The sequence below is a fragment of the Adelges cooleyi genome, unplaced genomic scaffold (genome assembly GCF_023614345.1).
Source record: "Adelges cooleyi isolate 19-005CV unplaced genomic scaffold, UGA_ACOO_1.1 ACOO_flye_CR_arks_rails_tigmint_CR_PRNA_23, whole genome shotgun sequence".
Lineage (NCBI taxonomy): Eukaryota > Metazoa > Arthropoda > Insecta > Hemiptera > Adelgidae > Adelges > Adelges cooleyi.
The window spans coordinates 5,788,330-5,809,272 of record NW_026095893.1 but is presented as its reverse complement, the minus strand read 5'-3'; the positions used below and the strand labels follow the sequence as shown (position 1 = coordinate 5,809,272).

General features: G+C 28.8%; 2 protein-coding genes across 5 annotated transcripts in view; both read left to right on the top strand.

The window, feature by feature from the left end:
• LOC126835592 (Ig-like and fibronectin type-III domain-containing protein 1) overlaps window positions 1-7,292 on the top strand; it is a 68,716-nt gene extending 61,424 nt beyond the window's left edge. The window contains exons 18-24 of the mRNA XM_050568269.1: window positions 2,807-3,117; window positions 4,033-4,186; window positions 4,276-4,419; window positions 4,494-4,605; window positions 5,545-5,744; window positions 5,860-6,041; window positions 6,282-7,292. Coding sequence (XP_050424226.1) covers window positions 2,807-3,117; window positions 4,033-4,186; window positions 4,276-4,419; window positions 4,494-4,605; window positions 5,545-5,744; window positions 5,860-6,041; window positions 6,282-6,440 — 1,262 coding nt within the window. The 3' untranslated portion in view covers window positions 6,441-7,292. The remainder of the gene's footprint in view (window positions 1-2,806; window positions 3,118-4,032; window positions 4,187-4,275; window positions 4,420-4,493; window positions 4,606-5,544; window positions 5,745-5,859; window positions 6,042-6,281) is intronic.
• Window positions 7,293-11,083: 3,791 nt separating this feature from the next.
• On the top strand, window positions 11,084-20,739 carry LOC126835954 (zinc finger C2HC domain-containing protein 1A-like). 4 transcript variants are annotated; one of them, XM_050568858.1, is made up of 8 exons: window positions 12,247-12,383; window positions 12,463-12,685; window positions 13,093-13,571; window positions 14,104-14,278; window positions 15,446-15,515; window positions 15,609-15,767; window positions 17,931-18,566; window positions 20,181-20,737. In XM_050568858.1, the coding sequence occupies exons 2-8, from the start codon at window positions 12,661-12,663 to the stop codon at window positions 20,329-20,331; spliced, it is 1,695 nt and encodes a 564-aa protein (XP_050424815.1). In that variant the 5' UTR covers window positions 12,247-12,383; window positions 12,463-12,660; the 3' UTR covers window positions 20,332-20,737. The 4 variants fall into 4 exon arrangements, 3 of the variants coding, with proteins under 3 accessions (XP_050424813.1, XP_050424815.1, XP_050424814.1); XR_007685262.1 differs by lacking the exons at window positions 12,247-12,383; window positions 12,463-12,685 and adding an exon at window positions 11,084-11,329 and having other exon boundaries at window positions 17,931-18,691; window positions 20,181-20,301; XM_050568856.1 differs by lacking the exons at window positions 12,247-12,383; window positions 12,463-12,685 and adding an exon at window positions 11,084-11,329 and having other exon boundaries at window positions 20,181-20,739.
• Window positions 20,740-20,943: the final 204 nt, after the last annotated feature.

Sequence of the window (20,943 nt, the reverse complement as noted above, 5' to 3'; positions counted from 1 at the left end):
CTAGTTGACTCAGTAAATATCATTGAGTGTCCATAGATCAATAATCGAAACATGGACTCAATTATGAGTTGTGCTAATTAATCGTTAAATTAAGTTAGGTTAGATTTAGTAAACTGAATTATTAGTAGGGCAAAAGTATAAAATGTGTTTGACTATTACTATTATAAACGATAAATAATATAGTTTTTAATAGACACGGAATATTATGAGAACATTTCATATAATTGTTTTAGAAATTTTGGTTTATTTTGGAAATTTTACTAAAAATCCTTGGAAAAATATGAATTATATTTTACATTATTTTCGGTAGCTGTATAAAATATTATTTACTTACTATTGATTATCTACTAGTACATAATGTTGGTTATCAAAAAAACTGCATAACAATTTATCATACTAATAATACTAGTATAATACTAGTCTTACCATGGCTTGGATTTTAGGGTATACCTAATGGATTTAAATTCAATTATCAGTATTTACTTGTATTTTTATATGTTTTATTATAAAAAATGAACTATACTTAATGGACATATTAATAGAACATCAAATTACAAACAATAATGTAGTTGAACTATCGTTTACAAAAAACACACATTAAGTATGCCATGGATGTTAATTTAATAATTATTATTAGTATAGAAATCTTTAAAATTCATGTTTCCACCATACAAAAGCTATGTTTTGCTTTTCAGAAAAAAATCCTCAGGACACGCAATTCTTATTATTTGATTTTCATCGTAATTCAATACAGCGAGATATAATATAACTTACATCTCGGCACAAAATAAATTCCCATACGGTGAATAACATACACATTTTTTTAAAGAATTCCTGTTATAGTCACAAAAACTCGGTCGACATCTAATATTTCAAATCGACTTATTATCTCAGTTTTAAAACGAGCTTTCCTCTGTTCCCACGTACAGAAACGAGTCACGGTTACACGTCCTTTAGGTGATTTTTCTATTCGGGGGTTTTATTGGGAAAAAATAAAGCAGTAGTTATTGAAAAGAAAAAAATCAAGACCGGGAATGCGTTTTATCGATGACAAACAGGTATTGCATATTTTTGCTATTGAGAGTAGATACATAGCTGTTTTGTAATAGTCAATTGTTTATAATAGATTTTTTTAAATATGTTTCTTAAAATCATGAACACGATATTTGAAAATAAAAATAACATACTCCTTAAAATATGTTTTGTTTACTTTTTTGAATTTACCAATCTAGTTTTTTATGTATATCAAGCTGATTATTTAATTTTTAGTTATTTTTGCTGATCGTTGTGTTTGTTATTTAAGAACGGGGATGTCAGGTTGGGATGACTGCAGACTGCAATATAAGATTTATGCAGACTACAGTATAAGGTTAAGTTACTCAGTTAGTTACTTAGATGTTTTAATATTTTTGGCATCTTCGAGTACTGATTAGTATTGACTCTGACTTAACCGATACCACATCTAATCGTAAACGGTAGCTAAAGAAAAAAATTGAAAAGATATATTTCTTATTACCGGTTATTATTATATGACCAACTATGGGTTCTGACTTCCGGGGACCGTTCGATAGGTATAATGAGTAAAAACAACGGCGTTAGTCGGAGTTTCAGGTCATTAGGGCCCTGCTATAGTAGTATATTACTATATATTATATCATAAAATGTTGTTATTTAACCTGGTGGTGGCCGTTTAACCAGACAATATTTCATTTAAACATCATTTTCATCTTCCTGCCGCTTTTATTCGGGTTTCCGGATAGCCCAACATTAGTTTTCATGAAATTTATCATCACAAAGATTTCGTCGTCACACGAAGATTTGCTTTTTACTTCATTATTTTGGTTAATATTCTTTTTGTTTAATGATGTCTTACGGTAAATATAATAAGTGAAATTCGTAAAGTAGAATATTGGAGACGTTAAATCAATAAGAAATGTAAAAATATCACCACCGTGTGGACAGTTACTAAGCTTCTATTGAATTCTAAAAATACCGTAAAGATATTAAACTGAAAAATAATTAAACTTATAATCATCTAAAAAGGGTTTTAAATAATGACAACTCATTGGATTAGTAAGTAGAAAAATATAATACTTTCAATACTAAATATATTAGTCTAAAACTCTCAAACATCCAACGTTTATTGCTATAACATTTAAAGTAATAATCCAAAAACTACCGAGAGAAATTTCTACATAATATTGCTGTAATAAATTGGCTAACTTCAAATTACTATTAAACGGCTTATTAGTTCACATTTTGTTTCTCATACTTGGAATTTGTAACAAAATAGCTGCATATGAATGTATACATGTAATAATGTAATAATGTATAATATAATAATAATAAATGTATAAACGTATAAACGTTAAGTCCATGCTAGTAATATTTCTCTTATATTTATTATAATTATGATTTTCAAATCAAAGCTTTTGAATAGCATTTAAAATGGAAACTTGAAAGTTGATATGAAAACAAGTTTATAGCAATTTTACTGTATACAAAAAACCGATTATCGACTTTTAGAGACCTTCCCAAAATATATTTTTAAAGAAATTGTAAGGTTGGGTTAATAATTTATATTGTTTACGTTATGTCTATGCAAATGAGTGACCTTAAAAGATGTAGTCTAAATCATGTTAAGTTGAACTATTATATATTGGAATGTATTATATTACTATGTATACTTTTTAGATATTGATTGTTAAAATAATATTGTTCCATTATTTGTTAAGACGAACTTTTATAGAATACCTAATATGTTAAACGTGGAAAAATATTCACTTTTTTAAAAAAAATTGTTTAGATGTTCCCAAATTGGTGGCGTCTAAGATCACTATGGCTAGTCTCGGCGACACAGTTACACTTGAATGTATGGTAGACGCTCATCCTGAACCAAAAATGATGTTTTGGAGAGACGCGCAAGGTCGGACGCCTGTCATCCAAAGCAGCAAGCATGACATCAACGTGATTCGCTCCAAAGAAGATTACACTAAATTTGTTATGGAACTCACCATTAGTAAATTGACCGAGCAAGACGATGGCGACTATTACTGTCACGCGGAAAACTCGTTTGGAAGCTCCACAAAGCCGGTATCCGTGAGAATCAGAAACTCGGTGAGTACTTACTTTGCGTTTCTTATACACTGTACAAACATACGATATAAAAAATATGGTATTGACGGCACGAGGTGCCCGGGGGTGCACTGAGTGTGGCGGGGAAATAATAAAAAACGGCAATAGCTTAGGGTTAAAGCTCGGGGGGCTTATAGTATTTTTGCCGGGATATACTATGGTTGGCGCTCGAGAGTGGGGATGAGTAAATTATACGGTTAGGCCATTGCAAAACAACACATACATATGGCGATATATGCGAACGGGCCATCCGTGTTACGGTCAGGTCGGTGGCTGAAGGGTGAGTCACATTACGGAGCATTTGTCACGATGGGATCAAAGGCCGCTGTGGGATTAAACGGCAAGGACCGTACTCGGAGTAACGAGAGATATAAACAAGACGGGTTTGTTGTTGTCCCGGGTGTGCGTAAGTAATGCAAAATAACGAAAACAATAAAATTATTATTGGCGGCGGTGATCAATATATAAACCACCGAATGGCATTATAACAATATATTATTATACATATCTTGGACTTAGACACCGACAATGCGTCGCCTCGCCTCGCCGCTTTAAATAATACAACGTATTTCGCTTTTATATATTTAAACGCGTCATGGCCGTTAATTGACATTTTTAGCTTTCCGCTACTGACTAATGTCTCGTAGCCGTCGTCATTGTCAACCATCGTGATACCCTGTCGGTCGGCGAATACAATATTCAACGGGTAGTAATACTTAGACCTACCCAGCCATACTGCGACATTATCAAATTCTCAGTGCCGTCAATTCCTATTAAATTCGTATAATGTCTAATCGCACAATATCGTAAAATTATGAAGATAGCGCTGCGTGTATAATAGTGCTCACTATGTGTTTGTAAACGGTTATCGATGTTAATCAAACTCATATCGCACAGGTGACCACCAATAACGTGACCCAGTGTTGCGTTCAACAAAATGTTACCGCCGGTTGTTTAGACGCCTGTTCTTCGTCGTACCTCGATATTAATGTGGCCATTGCCAGAGCAGATTGTTTCAACGATTTTGACAAATTAATGAAATGCGCATCAGGTATGGAAGTATTACGTGTCTCTTTGAGAAAAAATAAAAAGCCATAAATGCGACAAAATGTATAAACGCTTAAATATATTTTACTGTAGATGGATCGGACCATAGAGCTTGTTGTTCAGACCGTGGAGTACCCAGACGTTGCTTGGAATGGTGCCGAGGAGAACCAGTCAACAACAAAATGTGCGTTCTTTCTTATTCAAAATCAATATTAGCTTGCTTCCACGAACTCAAAGGTACAGTATTCATTTTACAAATAGTTCATTTAAAATATGTTTCGCTAAAAAAATACAAAACATATTTATTGCAGACAAATTGCCCGGACCTCCGACCAACGTGCGCATAGAAAATGCGGACGGCCATACAATCATTGTAAAGTGGGATCCGCCGACAAAAAATCCACAGACTGTCGAAGTTTACAGGTAAAGTACTATTTTTGGGAAACACGCTAATAGTTTTGTTTTATAATATTATTAGTTTAATTGAAATAGGCGATAAATTAAACCTTTTCGGTATTCAATCGGAAATGGAATCTCCTCAACAATAATCTTTTATTTTTATATATTTAGACATGAATATTTGTCGATGAAAAATATTTGTTGTAGGTATACACGTATCCAGAAAACTATATAAAAAAAAATACTAATAACTGATTAGAAAATCCAACATCAATATATACGGCGCATAGTGTATGCAAAATAAGTACAGAAGTGTGTTCAAAAACAAATATTCAGTATTCTCATATTTTCCTTCCGTTTATATTTTACAATACGTCTTATAGAAGTGTCAAATGTTATTCTAATATGTTGCGTGAACCGATTTAGAAAACTTCTAGTACTTTTATACGAATACTTGAAAATCGTTTTTTATTTAATGTCGAGTTTAATCCAACTCCAATGGGTACTGCCCTAATTACATTAGAAATTAGCATACACCATAACTGGTGAACTCCGTATAAACGTTAAAAAAATCAAGTGTAATTCAAAATGTTGAAAAAAAATCAGGACGAGCTTTTGACCTATATATCGCGAACATGAAGTGATCATTGCCTTTTGAGTATTACTTGAACTAACACCCACAACCGAGATTCCGTGCTTTATATTAATGAAACTTTTTACTTAAAAACCATAACCTAAATACTGGCGAGCATTACTCATTTTTAAGTAGTTTTTGCTCGGTTTACGGAGTAGTATTTACTTCAACGACACGGTATAAAAATACATCTTATTTTTATTATGTTATTGTTTATCGTTCGTTAACACTAGACCTTTATTACTATACTATATTTTTTATGCCTAAATAGTAAAATATATTTTTTTATTATATGGTTGAATTTTATAACAATGTCATGGTGTTTTTAGGGTGTTTTGGAGACGTGTAGGTAACAATAGTCCAGAGAAAAACGACACTAAAGAAACGTCTATGCGAATCAGTGGACTTAAGGATGATCTGGTCTATGAACTGGTTCTCAAAGCCGGTAACGCGAGAGGAATGAGTACGCTTACTAGTCCATTACGATTTTCTACATCTGAAAAAGATGTCACATCAGCCGCTAGTATAGGTAATGATTTAGCCTTATAATATTATTTTATTGTATTTTTTAATTTTTTAAATATTTAATACTTAAGTCTTAATGTTAGATAATTCATTTTAATTTAACAAAATATGCATTTCAGGTGAAAGTAGAACTGATATTGGAACACTATTTGGGGTGTTTGTCGCAATTTTGATCGTGGGAGGTATTGTTGCCGGCGTTGTTTATTATATGCACGGTCATGGTCATTTGCTACATAAGTCATCCAGTGGAGTTTCTTTCGAAAACCCTAGTTACTTGAGAGAAGTCAATATGGAAAACATGGTATGTATAAATAATTTCGTATAATAATTTATAATGTTATAATTAATACATGACATGTAAAAATACAATTTCAATATGCCAGACAAGCAATGCCTTTTAAAAGAATTAAGCTATTATGGACATAATACAATAAATACATAATCATTAATTTGAGTTATTTGAGTTTTTGAAATAGGTTATCTTATAAAATGCAATCAGATAGCCTTATTGGTTTTTAATTTTAATATAATTATTTACCAGAATCAAAGTGATATGGCTTACCCTTCCGCGGCTAATGGCATAGCCACCGCTGAATGGAAACAAGATCATTTGCATACAGCCACCGAAGTGCCTCCAACGTTGTACGAAGAGCTTAAACTCGGTTCAGACGGTGCCGGTTTCAAACGATTAAAACCATAGATACACAACACACAGTATTACCAACCAATAATCCAAAAAAACCTAAAAAAATGTATTTTATATTATAGAATCATATTGATTATTTATGTGTTTAATTTTCGGCATTGAGTGCACGATGAAAATACAATTTAATTTTAACGTCACAAATAATAATATATAATTATAATAATTATATCAATATTATATAATCAGGAGTACCACGCTATTGGTGTGTATAATATGTAGGTTAAACATAGTAATAATAATAATAATAATCGGTGGTTAGAGAGCGACCTGTCATCGGGAATTTAACTTGTGTTAGGTATTTTTGTTTTTAATTTGGCGTCTACGCGTTTTGAAATGTGCTACCCAAGTACTGCTGTTTGACCTTTAATCAGTTAAAATGTGTACCCTGCGAAAAAAAGACGCTAAATTAAAAATAAAACCCTCACTATTCATTAGATGAATTTATTATATAAGTGTTTTATGTACACAAGCGCTTTGTTAATAGTTTTATGTTAAAATTATTGTACTATGCGTAAGATGCGATTACGATATTAAAACGCTGCTACTATGTATAGTCATTGTTAGGAATTTCGTAAATGTATGTTTTTATTCTAGTTTTACTTTGTATTGTAACGTGTAATATATTATATTAAAAAAAAAGACACACATATTATAATTATACATATATATATATATATAAGGCGATAAAAAATGTAACCACTGTGATCTCTGTTAATCTATATCTATGTAATCATAATATTAATAAGTGCAGTCGTTCAATTTTAAATATAAGAACAATCTTTTGCACCAGATTTTATAGATCCAACATCATAATATTGAACTAAAAATGAACTTGTGGTTTTTTTGTACAGTCGTATTATTAGAAAATAAATAAGAAAATAATTATCAAAGATATTTTGTATTTATTTTGTTTATGTATATTATTATTTTATATTTATCTAATTAAGTGGACCGAATCCTACGTACATACATCCTAATGGTCGGAAAACCATTTTATATTGTAGGCGATCCTTTAAGTATTCTAAAATAGAGGAACCGTTATTGAATTTTAAGAGAAGGACTGTAGATCTTAGCTCGTGAATATAATAAAATTGTCTGTACAAAACGTAGGCCGACGCACCTAGCACAAGCTCTGATTTTATGGTGTGACGTTTAACTAAATTTAATTTTAAAAAAAATACTAATGATTAAAACGATCACAGCATTATATCCGAAAACGCTGAAGATAGATTGTAAAAGTAAGTAGTTTTTTTAATTTTAAAATAGAATCCAAACATTTGTATTGCTTTACAAAAAGAAACTAAAATAAATCTATATAGTAAAGATATAAAATCTACTTGAACCCTAAACCATAAAAATTATACACTTCTTGCGTACACGTGTTACGACAACGATGTTGTCATCTTCCTGTACTCATCATTCACAATTCAAATTCAAATACAAATACAAGTTATTTCGTTTTTTTTTTTTAATTTTCAATACAACATAATATGTGCTCTGTTAAGAAGTCGCCAGACCACCCGTATTTTGGCCACAAAACTCCAAGTGCGAAGGATAGGGTTTCAAAAAACCCAAAGGTTGTACTCGTAAGTTGCAGAACAATCATACAATTTTTACTGTACACATAGAAAATCTTTACCTGTGTCAAATGTCGTTGGTTGTTTATTTAAATTATTTATTCTTAAAGATTGTTTTTATTTGACGATTAAAAGTTACTGAGTATTAATATTAAAACAAATAAAAACAGTTCGATAAAGGTTAAGTTCTCTTTTATATATTGTGAAAATTTGGTAATTTAACTGTGAATTTTGATTTCATAAGTTTGTCCCTTGGAAAGCAATTTTGATAGAAAGATAATTGTAACTTGCCTTATAAAAATTACTGTGTTAGTCGGACAAATAATATGACTATCAATAGGAATCCTCATTACTATATTAATAAGTATACACTATAGTTCAAGCTCTAAATTAAGGGTTGCGAACAATTGCCTATAGTTTACTCCTTAGAATAGGCGAAGTGGCATCCTCTTAAAGCAAATTTCTAAAACAGTTATTTTAGAAAAGACTTAAAAATACACTCACGTATACCCTACTTTCACAGTATATTATATTGATCCAACTGATAAGAAGTGATTAAAACCCCCATTTCCAAATAACAATAAATAAACAGAACCGTTAAGTGTAGGTAATAGTACTTAATGGGAACCTAGTACGTTGATTTATTTTGTTATTTCTGACTTAAGTACTGCTACGCATTTATATATAATCCTAAAGCAGCAATATGGAAATTCTTATGTTTTAAATCGATAATACCGATTTTGGGTGAGTGAATTTGTAAACATATTATATGGTGACAATTTTTTTTTATAACAACAATCAACAATTTTTAATATTTTAATAGTAAGATGTTAAAACATTAGACAGTTAAATTAAATATAAAAGTTTTATAGTCATCTATAAAAAAATATATTTATATATTTTGTTCCATTTATTTACAAATATCTTGGCCCTCTATGTTTACTTGATTTTATATATTTTAACCAAGCCTAATGTAAGTATTTCTTATAACACTTCCAATGTAACACGAGAGGAATTGAGTAAAACCTTACAAGGTATGTTAAATTAGATTTTTCGTAAATTCACCAATACCCGTAACATTTTTTTATGAAATTTTAAAAATAATTCAGAATAATATATTTAATTTTTCTGTAGGCATTTTGTGAAAATCTCAACAGTCAAGTCCCATTTTACACTTACTTTCACTTGTGTACTTTTTACATCCACAGTTCTTATAATTTAACTAGTCTTAAAAACGTATATAAAGGTAAAATCATTAACACCGTTAGTCGTAATAAATTAAAAGGCCCCAGGTTTTTTCGCGAGACCATGAATTTCTAAAACTCATCTGAGTACCTGATTCATAAACCAGAAAAATGTTTGGTCCGTTTTTAAACAAATGTTGCCCTACAAATGAGAAGCCAGCAGCAAATTTTGTTTATTATTATTTATACTCATAATTTCAAAAAATATCCATTATAATGGTCAATTAAAAATAAATCAGTTCACCGGAAAAAAATGTATCGTGTCTTCAGATACAAAAAAAACACATCATTATAAAACCAATATCTTCTCGGCTAAAGGCATCGAAGCTAAAAATTGTTGCGACAAGGCACAAGCTGTATCTAACAAAGATATAACCGTGTAACCAACGTTAGTTTCACGTTTAGATCAATGTTAAAATATGCGTCTCGGCATTTTCTACAAAATCGTGACAACAATTTTCGGTATCATCAATAGTTTATTGTCTAATAAACGTGATAAACTTTATAAAAGAAGATTACTTAAAAAACGATTAGGCTCCTTCGTTAATAGTTATATTTAACATTCATAATATTTATGCCACATGTCCTGAACCCTGCACTTAGTAACCATGTCTTAATTTATTTGATTTACCTATTATATGTATGTTTTTCTGGTGTTACAATATCAAAACACAATAGCTGATTTAAATGTAGCGGAAATAAGTTTCTTTTTCGCACACACTTAAATTCTTGAATGTGTATTCGTTAAAAAATCACCTTGTGACATTAATCCTAAGTGAATAGTTAGTGAATATATATAAATAATGAATATCAGCTAAAATATCAAACCATATGAATGGGTAACTACATTTCAATTATTTAATTCTCTTTACAAGGTTATGTGTAAATCAGTAAATGAGTTTAATGTAGGTAATCATATTAATTAATTCACTCAAGATCCCTAAAATTGAACTTCGTTAATTATTAATAACACATAATAGGTTCTCACAATTGCGTCAGAGTTCAGATAATTGTATTTCGGTACGAATTGAACGATTGAATATCTTAATATAAAGCTTAATATATTATGTCATTTTATTTTACTGTCAGATCTTCTGTATACAATTACATTAAATATACGTATAATTTATATGTTCAAACTAGGCGCCTACCGCCTACTAAAACTCTATTCTATTTTATCTATCTAATTTTTTATGTGTATTATAACTTTTAAATAGTTATAACTTATACCTCTAACTGTAGTCACAAATGATCAGTCTGTCATCAGCGCTGGCCGCTGAAGATGACAACAATGTTGCCGGAATACGTATACCGTACACACATAGAGTGTAATATTTTTTATAGTTAACGGTTTAAATATTCATTTCTTTACTAGAAGCTATTAGTAAATCCAAAAAATGTAGCTTCAAATATAAATACGTTCATTGTCTATACATATTTTGTTTAATCTATGATAATTGATAACATTAAAAAGTATTTGGAATATTTATAAGTTGTCCTCGCACAATGGGATCATGGAACTTTTTTAAGAGTTTTTTACCTATCAACATTAAACATTTCACAACTTTTAATCAATTGTACGTATATTAGTTGTAGGCAAGTAAAACCAATTTGACCCTCCCCGAATTGTCTGTTATAACCTAATGTACGTCTAATACTTTAACGTGTTAGAATAAGTGAGTGTTTGATGATTTTGTGTATTGTTGTAGATGTTATACGCCTAAATATAGCACGTTATATTTAGCTTCTATGGTCACGAAGCATCGAGTTGGTTCCAGCTGTCCAGACTACGTTATTACTTATTATAATCGTCAGAACGACTCCAGTAACTAGTTTGTGTTTTCCGTTTTCGTTGTCGTTTTCAAAATATATCCCACTCAAATTCAATAGGCTATAAACCGACTTGCTCGTAGTTACTAAATGATATTAAAAATCTGTCAAAGTTATAAATTATCATATTAACGGACAGAAGCTGTACAAGGAATGTTATCGGTTCTACGGTCAAAACTTAATCGACGGTGCCGTCTTTTTTCATGCCCTTACTTACACTTCAAACGACCAGGTAAACGAATATTATTATTTTTAAACATCAATAAGAATTCATGTTTGTTGTTGAAAATTGCATTTGGAAATTATTTAAGTAATTTTTACTTGAATGATGTGTTATTTAGAAGATTATGTATATAACGAATGTATAAATACGCGTATATAAATAAATATATATATATAAATAAATAAATAAATAAATATATATATATATATATATATAAATTCGAATATTGCACAACTGGGTACAAACCGTAATTAATTGTTTGTTAGGGATGTAAGGGGAAAGCTCCCATGAGTTTGCCACAAATAAATGCGTGTGTATTTATTGTATTTTACCATTATCCTCTTAAATAATTTTTAATTATGCAATTTTATTTATTAGTCAATTTTGATAGAAAAAACATTTATTAATATTAATATATGTTTTGCATATTTCTATAATAGTTACCTAGTAGAGCAACGAAAAGAGCCAAATTGTATAGAAATAAAGACTAATAACGCGAAACTATAATAGGTACTTTCCTGATGTGTTTACTGAACCGATTTCATTGTTATTTTGTCAATATTAAGTTTAAAATCTCTTCCAAGTTCTATGGGAGGCTAAAAGGCTGATTTTTTAATTATTATGTTTAAAATTGTATCTTTTAATGATAACTGGTTACTGATTTAAAATGTTCGTACATGAACACGGCGATCATTCAATGAAAAAATATCTAAATAAGCATTACAATAAAATGGTTGATCAGAAAATATTGTTCGACTTGCCACACTGTACCAAATCAGTCGATTAGTGATTGTTGCATAAGGTACACCTGTATCATGATTGAACTCATTCCCCCGGTGTGATTGTAGGTATTATAATATTTTATTGCAACACAACAGCTGCTGGAACCTATTACTTCAATCTAAGTAGGTACTAGGTAGGTAGGTATGAAGTATGAACTGTACGATATCCTTCAACGCCTACCCATCGAAACTCCCCTTGTGTTATGTCATACAATCTATAATAATTAATAATTATCAAAATAAAATTAGTAGCCAGCCATACTGCCGTTTCATTTAACTTAGTATGGTTGTTTGTTTAATTCGGCCTCGGTTACATACTGTTTTATTTTTATTTTTAATCGATATATTTTTAATTTGTAGTTTGTTTGTCTTATGGATTTAACAATATTGCAAGTGTCGTGATGATGTCGTGTTGCTAAGTTATATGACTATAATGTATTGTTTTTTTATGAATCCTACCTCCTACTGGTAAATGAACGCATATTCTTAAGTTTATCTACTTAGACAGTCTCGCTACCTACGTTTTTTACATTCTTGAAGACAATCTTTTTTCTAAGAATGGAACAGATGGATAATACGGAAGGTAATCTGTTTTCCTCATATTTTTTCTAAATATTGCTTCACTAAATTCCCTTTAAGCTTCCTAGGTAATATTTGCATAATATTATACATTATTAAAAAATGATTTTTAACCTATTATAAGTGTCACATATTGTATGTGTATGGCAATTTTATTGCACTAAGATGATTTGTGCTAAATCTTACAAAATATGTTTAATTAGTACTTCACTATAGGTACAATCGTTAGTGCTGAAGTTGACAACATTGTTGCCGAAATACGTATACACAGAGAGTGTATTATTTTATGGTTAAGAGGTTTTTTAAATTTTAATTTCTTTATTAAATATCATTTATTTTTTATTTCTAATTTTTAAAACTTCATAGTTTTAACTATGATAACTAACTATTGTTTTTTTTGTTTTATTTTAGAGCTTCCTTATGATAATGAAGTAGTTGAGTTGCAGCCATGTAAAATTTGTTTACGTACGTTTCGTCCAAATTTATTGCCCCGTCATACTGCAGTATGTGAAAAAAATGCAAAGAAACGTAAAGTCCCTTTCGATTCATCTAGACAACGCAGAGAAGGTACAGACATGGCTTCATATTTGCCACGTGTTAACAAGAGTCATGGTCATGATGAAGTCAAAGAAAAACCAAAAAAAAATTGGAGAGCTAAACATGAAGAACTTTTGAGAGCTGTGAAAGCTGCTAGAAATGTTCAAAATGAGGATAGTGTACCATTATCCATCAAACCAGCTGATAGTCAATCATGTCCACACTGTACTCGTAACTTTGGACCTAAGTCTTATGATAGACATGTACAATTTTGCAAAGAAAAGTCACAAAGAATATCTACTACTCCTATTACAAGCACAGTAGCTAAAGAACGACTTGAAGCTAGAATAAAAGTTAGTAAAAAAATTGTTTCACATACAATATTACTTTTTTTTAAAGGTATAATTTATTATTCCTAAAAGATAGTATGCAATTCTAACTAGTCATATAGTACCTTACTTGCCTTATTAAAAACTTGAGATATAACTTAGTATTACCAAAAATTATCACACTTAGTGCTGTTCTTAATAGTTAAGCTTAAAAACTAAGTACACCTTAATAATAATAAAACTATAGTTAAATGTTAGACCAAACTGGTAAGGGTAATATTAAGTTATAATATTTAATTACAGAAATTATTTAACCATTATTATATTCTCTAAATTATAAATTGAGCTTACAATGAAATATATCTTCTCCTTACGTTAAATTAAATAAGTAGGTATTATTTAGTCAATTAAACATACTTATTCAAATTAGAAAACATTTTAAATGTGATTACATTTTTTTGGCTCTCTTTAGATGTTTATTTTTTTAAATTTTATTTAGGTGAACCACTTCTGATTAAATTTTCGATTTTCGTTACCATAAATATTTTATTTCCAGTATCGTGCACCACTATTGAGATCACAGCGCACTGCTACTAAAGAGAAATACTCTCCAAAAACGAAAAAGACTCCTCCAGATGTTGCAAGTGCTCCTATAAAAGTTTATCAACCAATAAAAGTAGTTAGATCTACTCGGCCTATTAGAACTACTCAACCTGTTAATAAAGTTACTGGTAAGTACAAAATATACCTATTTTGATGTTTATAATGTTTTAGGATTATATATTTATATATATATATATATATATATATATATAACTGTTATATATATGTATATATATATATAACGGTGTCCCAATAAGAACGCCAGATTTAATCTCCTTATTACAGTATTAGGAAAAATTATTTAGAACAAAAAAATTATATAAATGTGTAGTATACATTCTCCAATTTATGTATGGAATATAACATATGGCATATATCCACCTTGGCTACGCTGGCTAGCTTCAGTTCTGGTCACAAAATTTCCCATCACTTACTGACACATCCCTGGGTCTAGTTCACCAATGTCACGACAAATTTCTTTTTTAAGTTCTTAAATTGTTCGTAGTTTGTTTTCGTAGTCTTTTGACTTAACCCCAAAGGAAAAAGTCCATTGAAGTTAGAACACACGACCTGGAAAGCCAGTTCTGGTCACCACATTGTGAAAGAAGTCAGCCCTCAAATGTTTCGCGCAATAACATGATTGTCAAACGAGCAGTATGGGAAGTGGCACCGATCTGCTGAAACCATTTACAACCAGAACTGACCTCCCAGGTCGTGTGATCTTACTCCAATATATATATTCAATAATGATTTGTTGCGTTAAAATAAAAACAAGTGAAATCATTGTTTTTAAATTGGCTATATTATAATGCTACATTGACAACTTTGCTTTTGGATATGGCTGATTATTATATCATCATTTAAAATAAAACTAAGTTTTATTTATTATTTTTGGCTTAGTATATTTTTACTTATGTTCACATCAAAACTAAAATTTAAAAGAAAGAACTTTTTGATTAAAGTATATAGAGTTATTAAATTCATGTTTAAATAGTATGAATCATTAGTGGTAATTTACATTTTTTTTTTTGTGACCATTTAAATGATGACTTATTCAAAATTGTAATAATTTTAAACTGTATTTCAAAGTAAACATTATGAACATTATAAAAGAAGAATATGTAAAAACTAACAGTATTTATAAACTAAATTGTATTGAATTTCTCATTTTCGATTTAGTTTAGTTTTTAATCTTTCTCAATCTGAGATTTCTATTATAAATTAATTTATTAATAATATTAACTATATAATTTTGTTATTTGTATTTAGTTATTTTGTTTTTGATATGATTGTAGCTATTACCACACAAATGAGACAATCCTCATCAGTCAAACAGAAAAAAGAACCATTAAAACATTTGAATGGGTAAATATGAGATATTACTTATTATTATTATTGTATGAGTAAAACATATATTAATTTATTATATATATTTATATCTGGTATATTATTGAATAGGAATAAAAGTGCAAAACATTTACCAAAAAAGCCAAGTTCTAAAGAAGACACTTTAATGAAAAAATCTGAATCAGCAAATACTCTAGGGTCTCAAAACCAAGTTAAAAATAATAATTGTGAAAACATTGAAACCAATAACAGGAAATCACTGTCAAAATCGTAAGTCTACATTTATTATTATGCATCAATAACGTCATATAATTTATATTTAATTATTTCTCAACCTACTTACCTACCGACTTAAATCTACTACCTATTTTTTTTTTTTTTTTTAAGATTTCTTTTCTAAAATGAATTAGTTTTTCTTTTGATTGCTTTAATAAAATTCTTTGTAATTTATTAGTTGTTTTGACTTCAAACTTTGCAAGCAAATTTGTCCCAATTAAATTTTTTGGAGTAAATAATTCAGTTACTGGTTAAATTTAAACTTTGAAATATTTCACAAAATAGTAAATACAATTACTTAAACATATCTGTATCAAATAACAGGGTTTAGAAATAATTAAAAGAAAATAGTTTTAACTCATTAGCTTGTAAAGAAAGAATCAACAAAATAAGGATAATATTTATTCAAATAGGAACCAAATGTATTTTAAGAGAAATAATGAAATTAAGTATACAAAATATGCACTTGATACTAATCTATGTTCTGTAAATTTCCATAATAATAATTACACTGTAACCTAAATGACGAATAATTTATTGTAGAATCCTATAATTGAACAAAGCAATCTCAAAGAAGTTCAAGATAAATTATTGAAAAGTATAACTGCCACTGTAAAGTATTGAGTAAACTCAGTTTTCTTGAAACAGTTCTTTAAACGATAACAACGTTAAAATATGATCATATAGTATAGTATTGCCTTAATTTTATGTTGCGACCAAATGTTTTTTAGTAGTTTTTTAATATTTAGCCTAAATAGATTCATTGGTAACATTCACCTGGTCAGTTATTTTGGTTAAATTTAACCATTAAATTGTGCTCGTTGTGAAAACATCATAATTTAAATAAAATTTAGCAATCAATACAGATGGAAACGAAATTAAATGTATCTAATCTCTTATCTCTAATATACATATAGTCACTTACAATCGCCTAAGTACCTAATTAAGAGTAACTAATTTGAAGTACCTAATTAGGTGTATTACATCGTCATCGTGGGTGTACCTAATCTCTTATCTTTAATTTATTATCTCTAATCTCTTATCAGACAGTTATTTATCAATCGCTAGATCGGGCCACACGCACATATTTTCTACGGCAACGTTCAGCGTGATGCACGCATGCACAGATTTTCTGTCAGATTATCTAATATCTATGTCAAAATAGAGGAGAATATTATCTGTGCTAAAGCGTAGCTATTTTTTAATAAATCGAGTATTTGTTTATTTATTAACATGTATATGTTTTATAGCTGGGGGTCAGGTTCTAAAAATTTGTCCGAAACATAACGATTGTAGTGTGGATACTTTTTTTTTATTGTCGTCTTTTCCAAATAAAAATATATGTATACCGTTTCCACACATGTGACTGTATTTATTTTGTGTTTTAAGCTTAGGTTTTCTAGTATTTTTCAATAAATTATTAAAAATTATTAGATTGAAAAATCGAAAATTTAAAAACACTTAAGCAAGTAGGTGACAATTCCAAGACACTTAGGTTTTGATTATCGTAAATCTATTTTGATGGTAAATAATTGTAGTATTGTTTATAGAAATGACTGTGATAGTATGACTAAAAAACCTAACGACCAATAAAGAATTTTCATTGCTGTATTAATAAGCATATAATACAGTTTAAGTTCTAAATTAAGATTTTACAAAAAATTGCCTATAGTTTATTTCTTAATAAATGGGTGGGTATAGTCCTCTTAACTATCATTACCTACAAATAATAAAAATTCACTCGGTGCCACGTTTAAATTATTAGAATATTTAATACTTAAATAATTATAAAATAAATGTATACAAATGCTAAACGCTGATTCATTTCACTGTCAAACAAAAAAAGCTGCTTTCTAGCTGGAATATTGTTTCTTGTATTTAGAAGACCCTGTGGTTGTTATTTTATACTAAGTCAATTGACAATGAGGTTAAAAAACTAATAACTAATAATTTTTTTTAAGCTTTGAATCTATGGTTTTTGTATTAAAGTACAAAGTTAAGTAAAATTGTGTTCGGTTGAATCATGTTTTACACAATATTTTTATACACAACTAGATGTATAGCTATTTACTAAAACAGCATGGACAATATTATATTTCAAAAATGTATTTTAGTTGTTGATATTAATGTAAAATTTTCAATGGTATGTTGTTTTAGTGATCCTCATTTGGATAACTATGATCCATTCAAATCGGCTGAACAGCAAATGAGGGAGCTCGAACTCGACATAGTAGACATAGGTCTAATAAACCCAATGATTTCAAAATCCAATGATAATATAGAAAATCTGCAATTATCTCCTTCTTCGGCATTTGTCAAATATTCACCAGTCCATTCTTTACCATCTCCAAACAATAACGAAAGTACATTCCCAGAGCAGTATCTCTCTAATTCCAATCTTAACCGCCATCCTTTGCATAGTCTTAGTAATTTAAGTTTATGCTCAATAGTAAGTCTTGAGTCAGCTGATTTTAATAATAAAACTCATAGTGCTGTTGTAAGGGGAACAGATTTTATAAAAAGTCCATTAAAAAGAAGTGTTTCTCACAATCCTAAAAAACACATTGGTATTGAGAATATGCTGTATGGCGACAATACTGACAACAAAGATCCATCTGAACTCAAATTTGATTTAGCAGAACAAGAACTTCTAAAATCTGTGTCCGAGTTCGAGAATTTGCTAAAACTGACTGATGATGACGATATAATATCTCCATCATTAAACCGAAATTCAGCATTAAGTATGATCAATGGGGTGAATTCTAATAGCAGCGTGGATTCTGCTTATGGAAGGTAAGGCGAACAGTCAATGAGATCATCAATTGCCAACCAGCACATTTGCACGGTTTGATTGGGTTCATATGTGGAAAATGACACTTGCTGATTTTCCTATTATCAAAAGAACCACCTTAACACGGGTAGATAACACTTTAAAATTATTAACAAAAACAACATTAATTTTGCACTAGCAACACACAGCATAACTTTAGCTTTTATTATTAAAATTTAAATATTTGAGGAGAACAAATTAATTTAATTAATAACTGTGTTATACAATACACTAATAGTACATTAATCAATTATAGTTATATAATTCAGTAATAATAAACAAAATTACATCAATTAATTATTTTTACTCAACTCATAGGTTTCATTTAAAATAAATTTGGGTTCCTTTTACATAATTTCACTTTTTTTTTTTATTAATTTTTAAAGGCCTTTACTGCTGAGATCATTATCCTGTGCCATTTTTTTATTAATTATACTCGATTACTACAACAGTTTGTACTTGATTTGTTTATAATTGTATAGAGAAAAATTTTCGCTACAAAATATAGGATACAAGGGCACCAAAATTGAATTTGTCATCAATTTTTTATAATTAAATGCATAATTCAGATTGTTAGGTAATATTTTTTTCGCTTACTAAAATAAGATTTACTAGTTAAAGTATCTACTTAATAATTAATTCACTAACCAGTTTTCGATGTTAATTTTGTGTGTACCTATTTAATTGTTTTAATTTACGTATTTTATTTGTGGTATATTTCAAAAAAAATCTATACTTTTATTATTGTAATAATAAAATATATTTATTAAGTTTTAATTTCAAAAAAATGTATATAATTCAATTGAATATTGTTAAACAATAAATACCACATGTACTAAATGTTAGAGACAACTGAAATTCGCTTATATCTGCTCATGGTTATTATAACTTATTTTATAATAAATTTAGAAATAGTTTAAAGAATCTATGTAGAGCCATTCCTGCCCTATATAATGAATAACTATATTAATATAATATAATGACTAAATTATGTACTGAAGTGACATTAAGTGTTACTTATGATTCATAATATCTTCTAACATAAATACACTGTAATTTTTAGAAAATAATACATGAATAACCTTCTAAATAAATTTAATATGAATTTATTTGGTGCGACTAGTTTAAAATTAATGCTGTAATTACAAATTTTTAATTTCACTTTTAAGGTTATGGAAATGCAAGTGGCTTAATTTTAGATTATTTATGTTTTTTTATACATTCTATATAGTCATTGATGTAACATAACAAAAATAATGTAATACATTATGAAATTAATTACAGTATGTAATGTATTACATATTAAATTCAGATTCCTTACATTTTTTTATTTGTGATTTGTTTTCTGTTAGCATTTTCATAGGCTTATTTGTTATCTTTAATATTAAAAATTAACCGATAAATGGTGACTTGTGGGTCGTGGTCAGGAAGGAGTTTCAGCTTCAGTGTGAGATTCCTTTCAGGCCGTCTTGTAGTGGCTGACTGTCGCCATTCACTTTAAAATTTTGGGGGAGTGGGTAAAAATAAACAACTTTTTAATAATATTTATCATATAATTAATCTTTTTTTTTTTACAGTTTAAATAGAAAAGTAGAAGAAAAAAGAAACTTAGAGAGCTCTTCAATGTTACCAAAGTATACCAAATTTTGCCACGAATGCGGTTCAAAATACCCAATTGTTATGGCTAAGTTTTGTTCTGAATGTGGTGTGCGACGCATTTTTTTGTGAATACATCTTATAAATCATAATCTCTTAAAGTATAATAATTTCTGTTAGAAAACAGTTTACATATGTTTTTAAGGTATTAACAATTCTGTATTGTATGAGAACACTTAATTAATTGTTTATTTTTTTTTTAAATATTTTATTGATTATTTAACAATAATTTAAATTATTGTTTAGTATTTTGTATTAATGTTGCTTAACTGCTAAGACTGATTTTAAAGTAATGAAATTTTACTTTTTGTTATTTACCTTGTTAATATTTTTTTATTTATTAACTAGAGAAACTAAAGAACTTGCTAACTATATTTTTGCTTAAGCAGCACATGGTTTTAAATTTTATATTTATCAATATCACCTACACGTACAAGCTTCATTTAATAAAAAAAATTATATGCGATATATTTATATGTAATAACACATTTACCTTAAATGCATAAGTTACAGAGTAAAGTATAATAAGCACAAAGTTTATTTTGACTAAAATTATTGTTTTTTTAATTTTGCTAATTTGACAACTATGTATTTATTGTAAAACGTTTTTTAATTTTAGTCTTTAATTAAAATTAAATTACATTTGTATTATGTTTACAACAAAAATAATTATACATTGCTCAG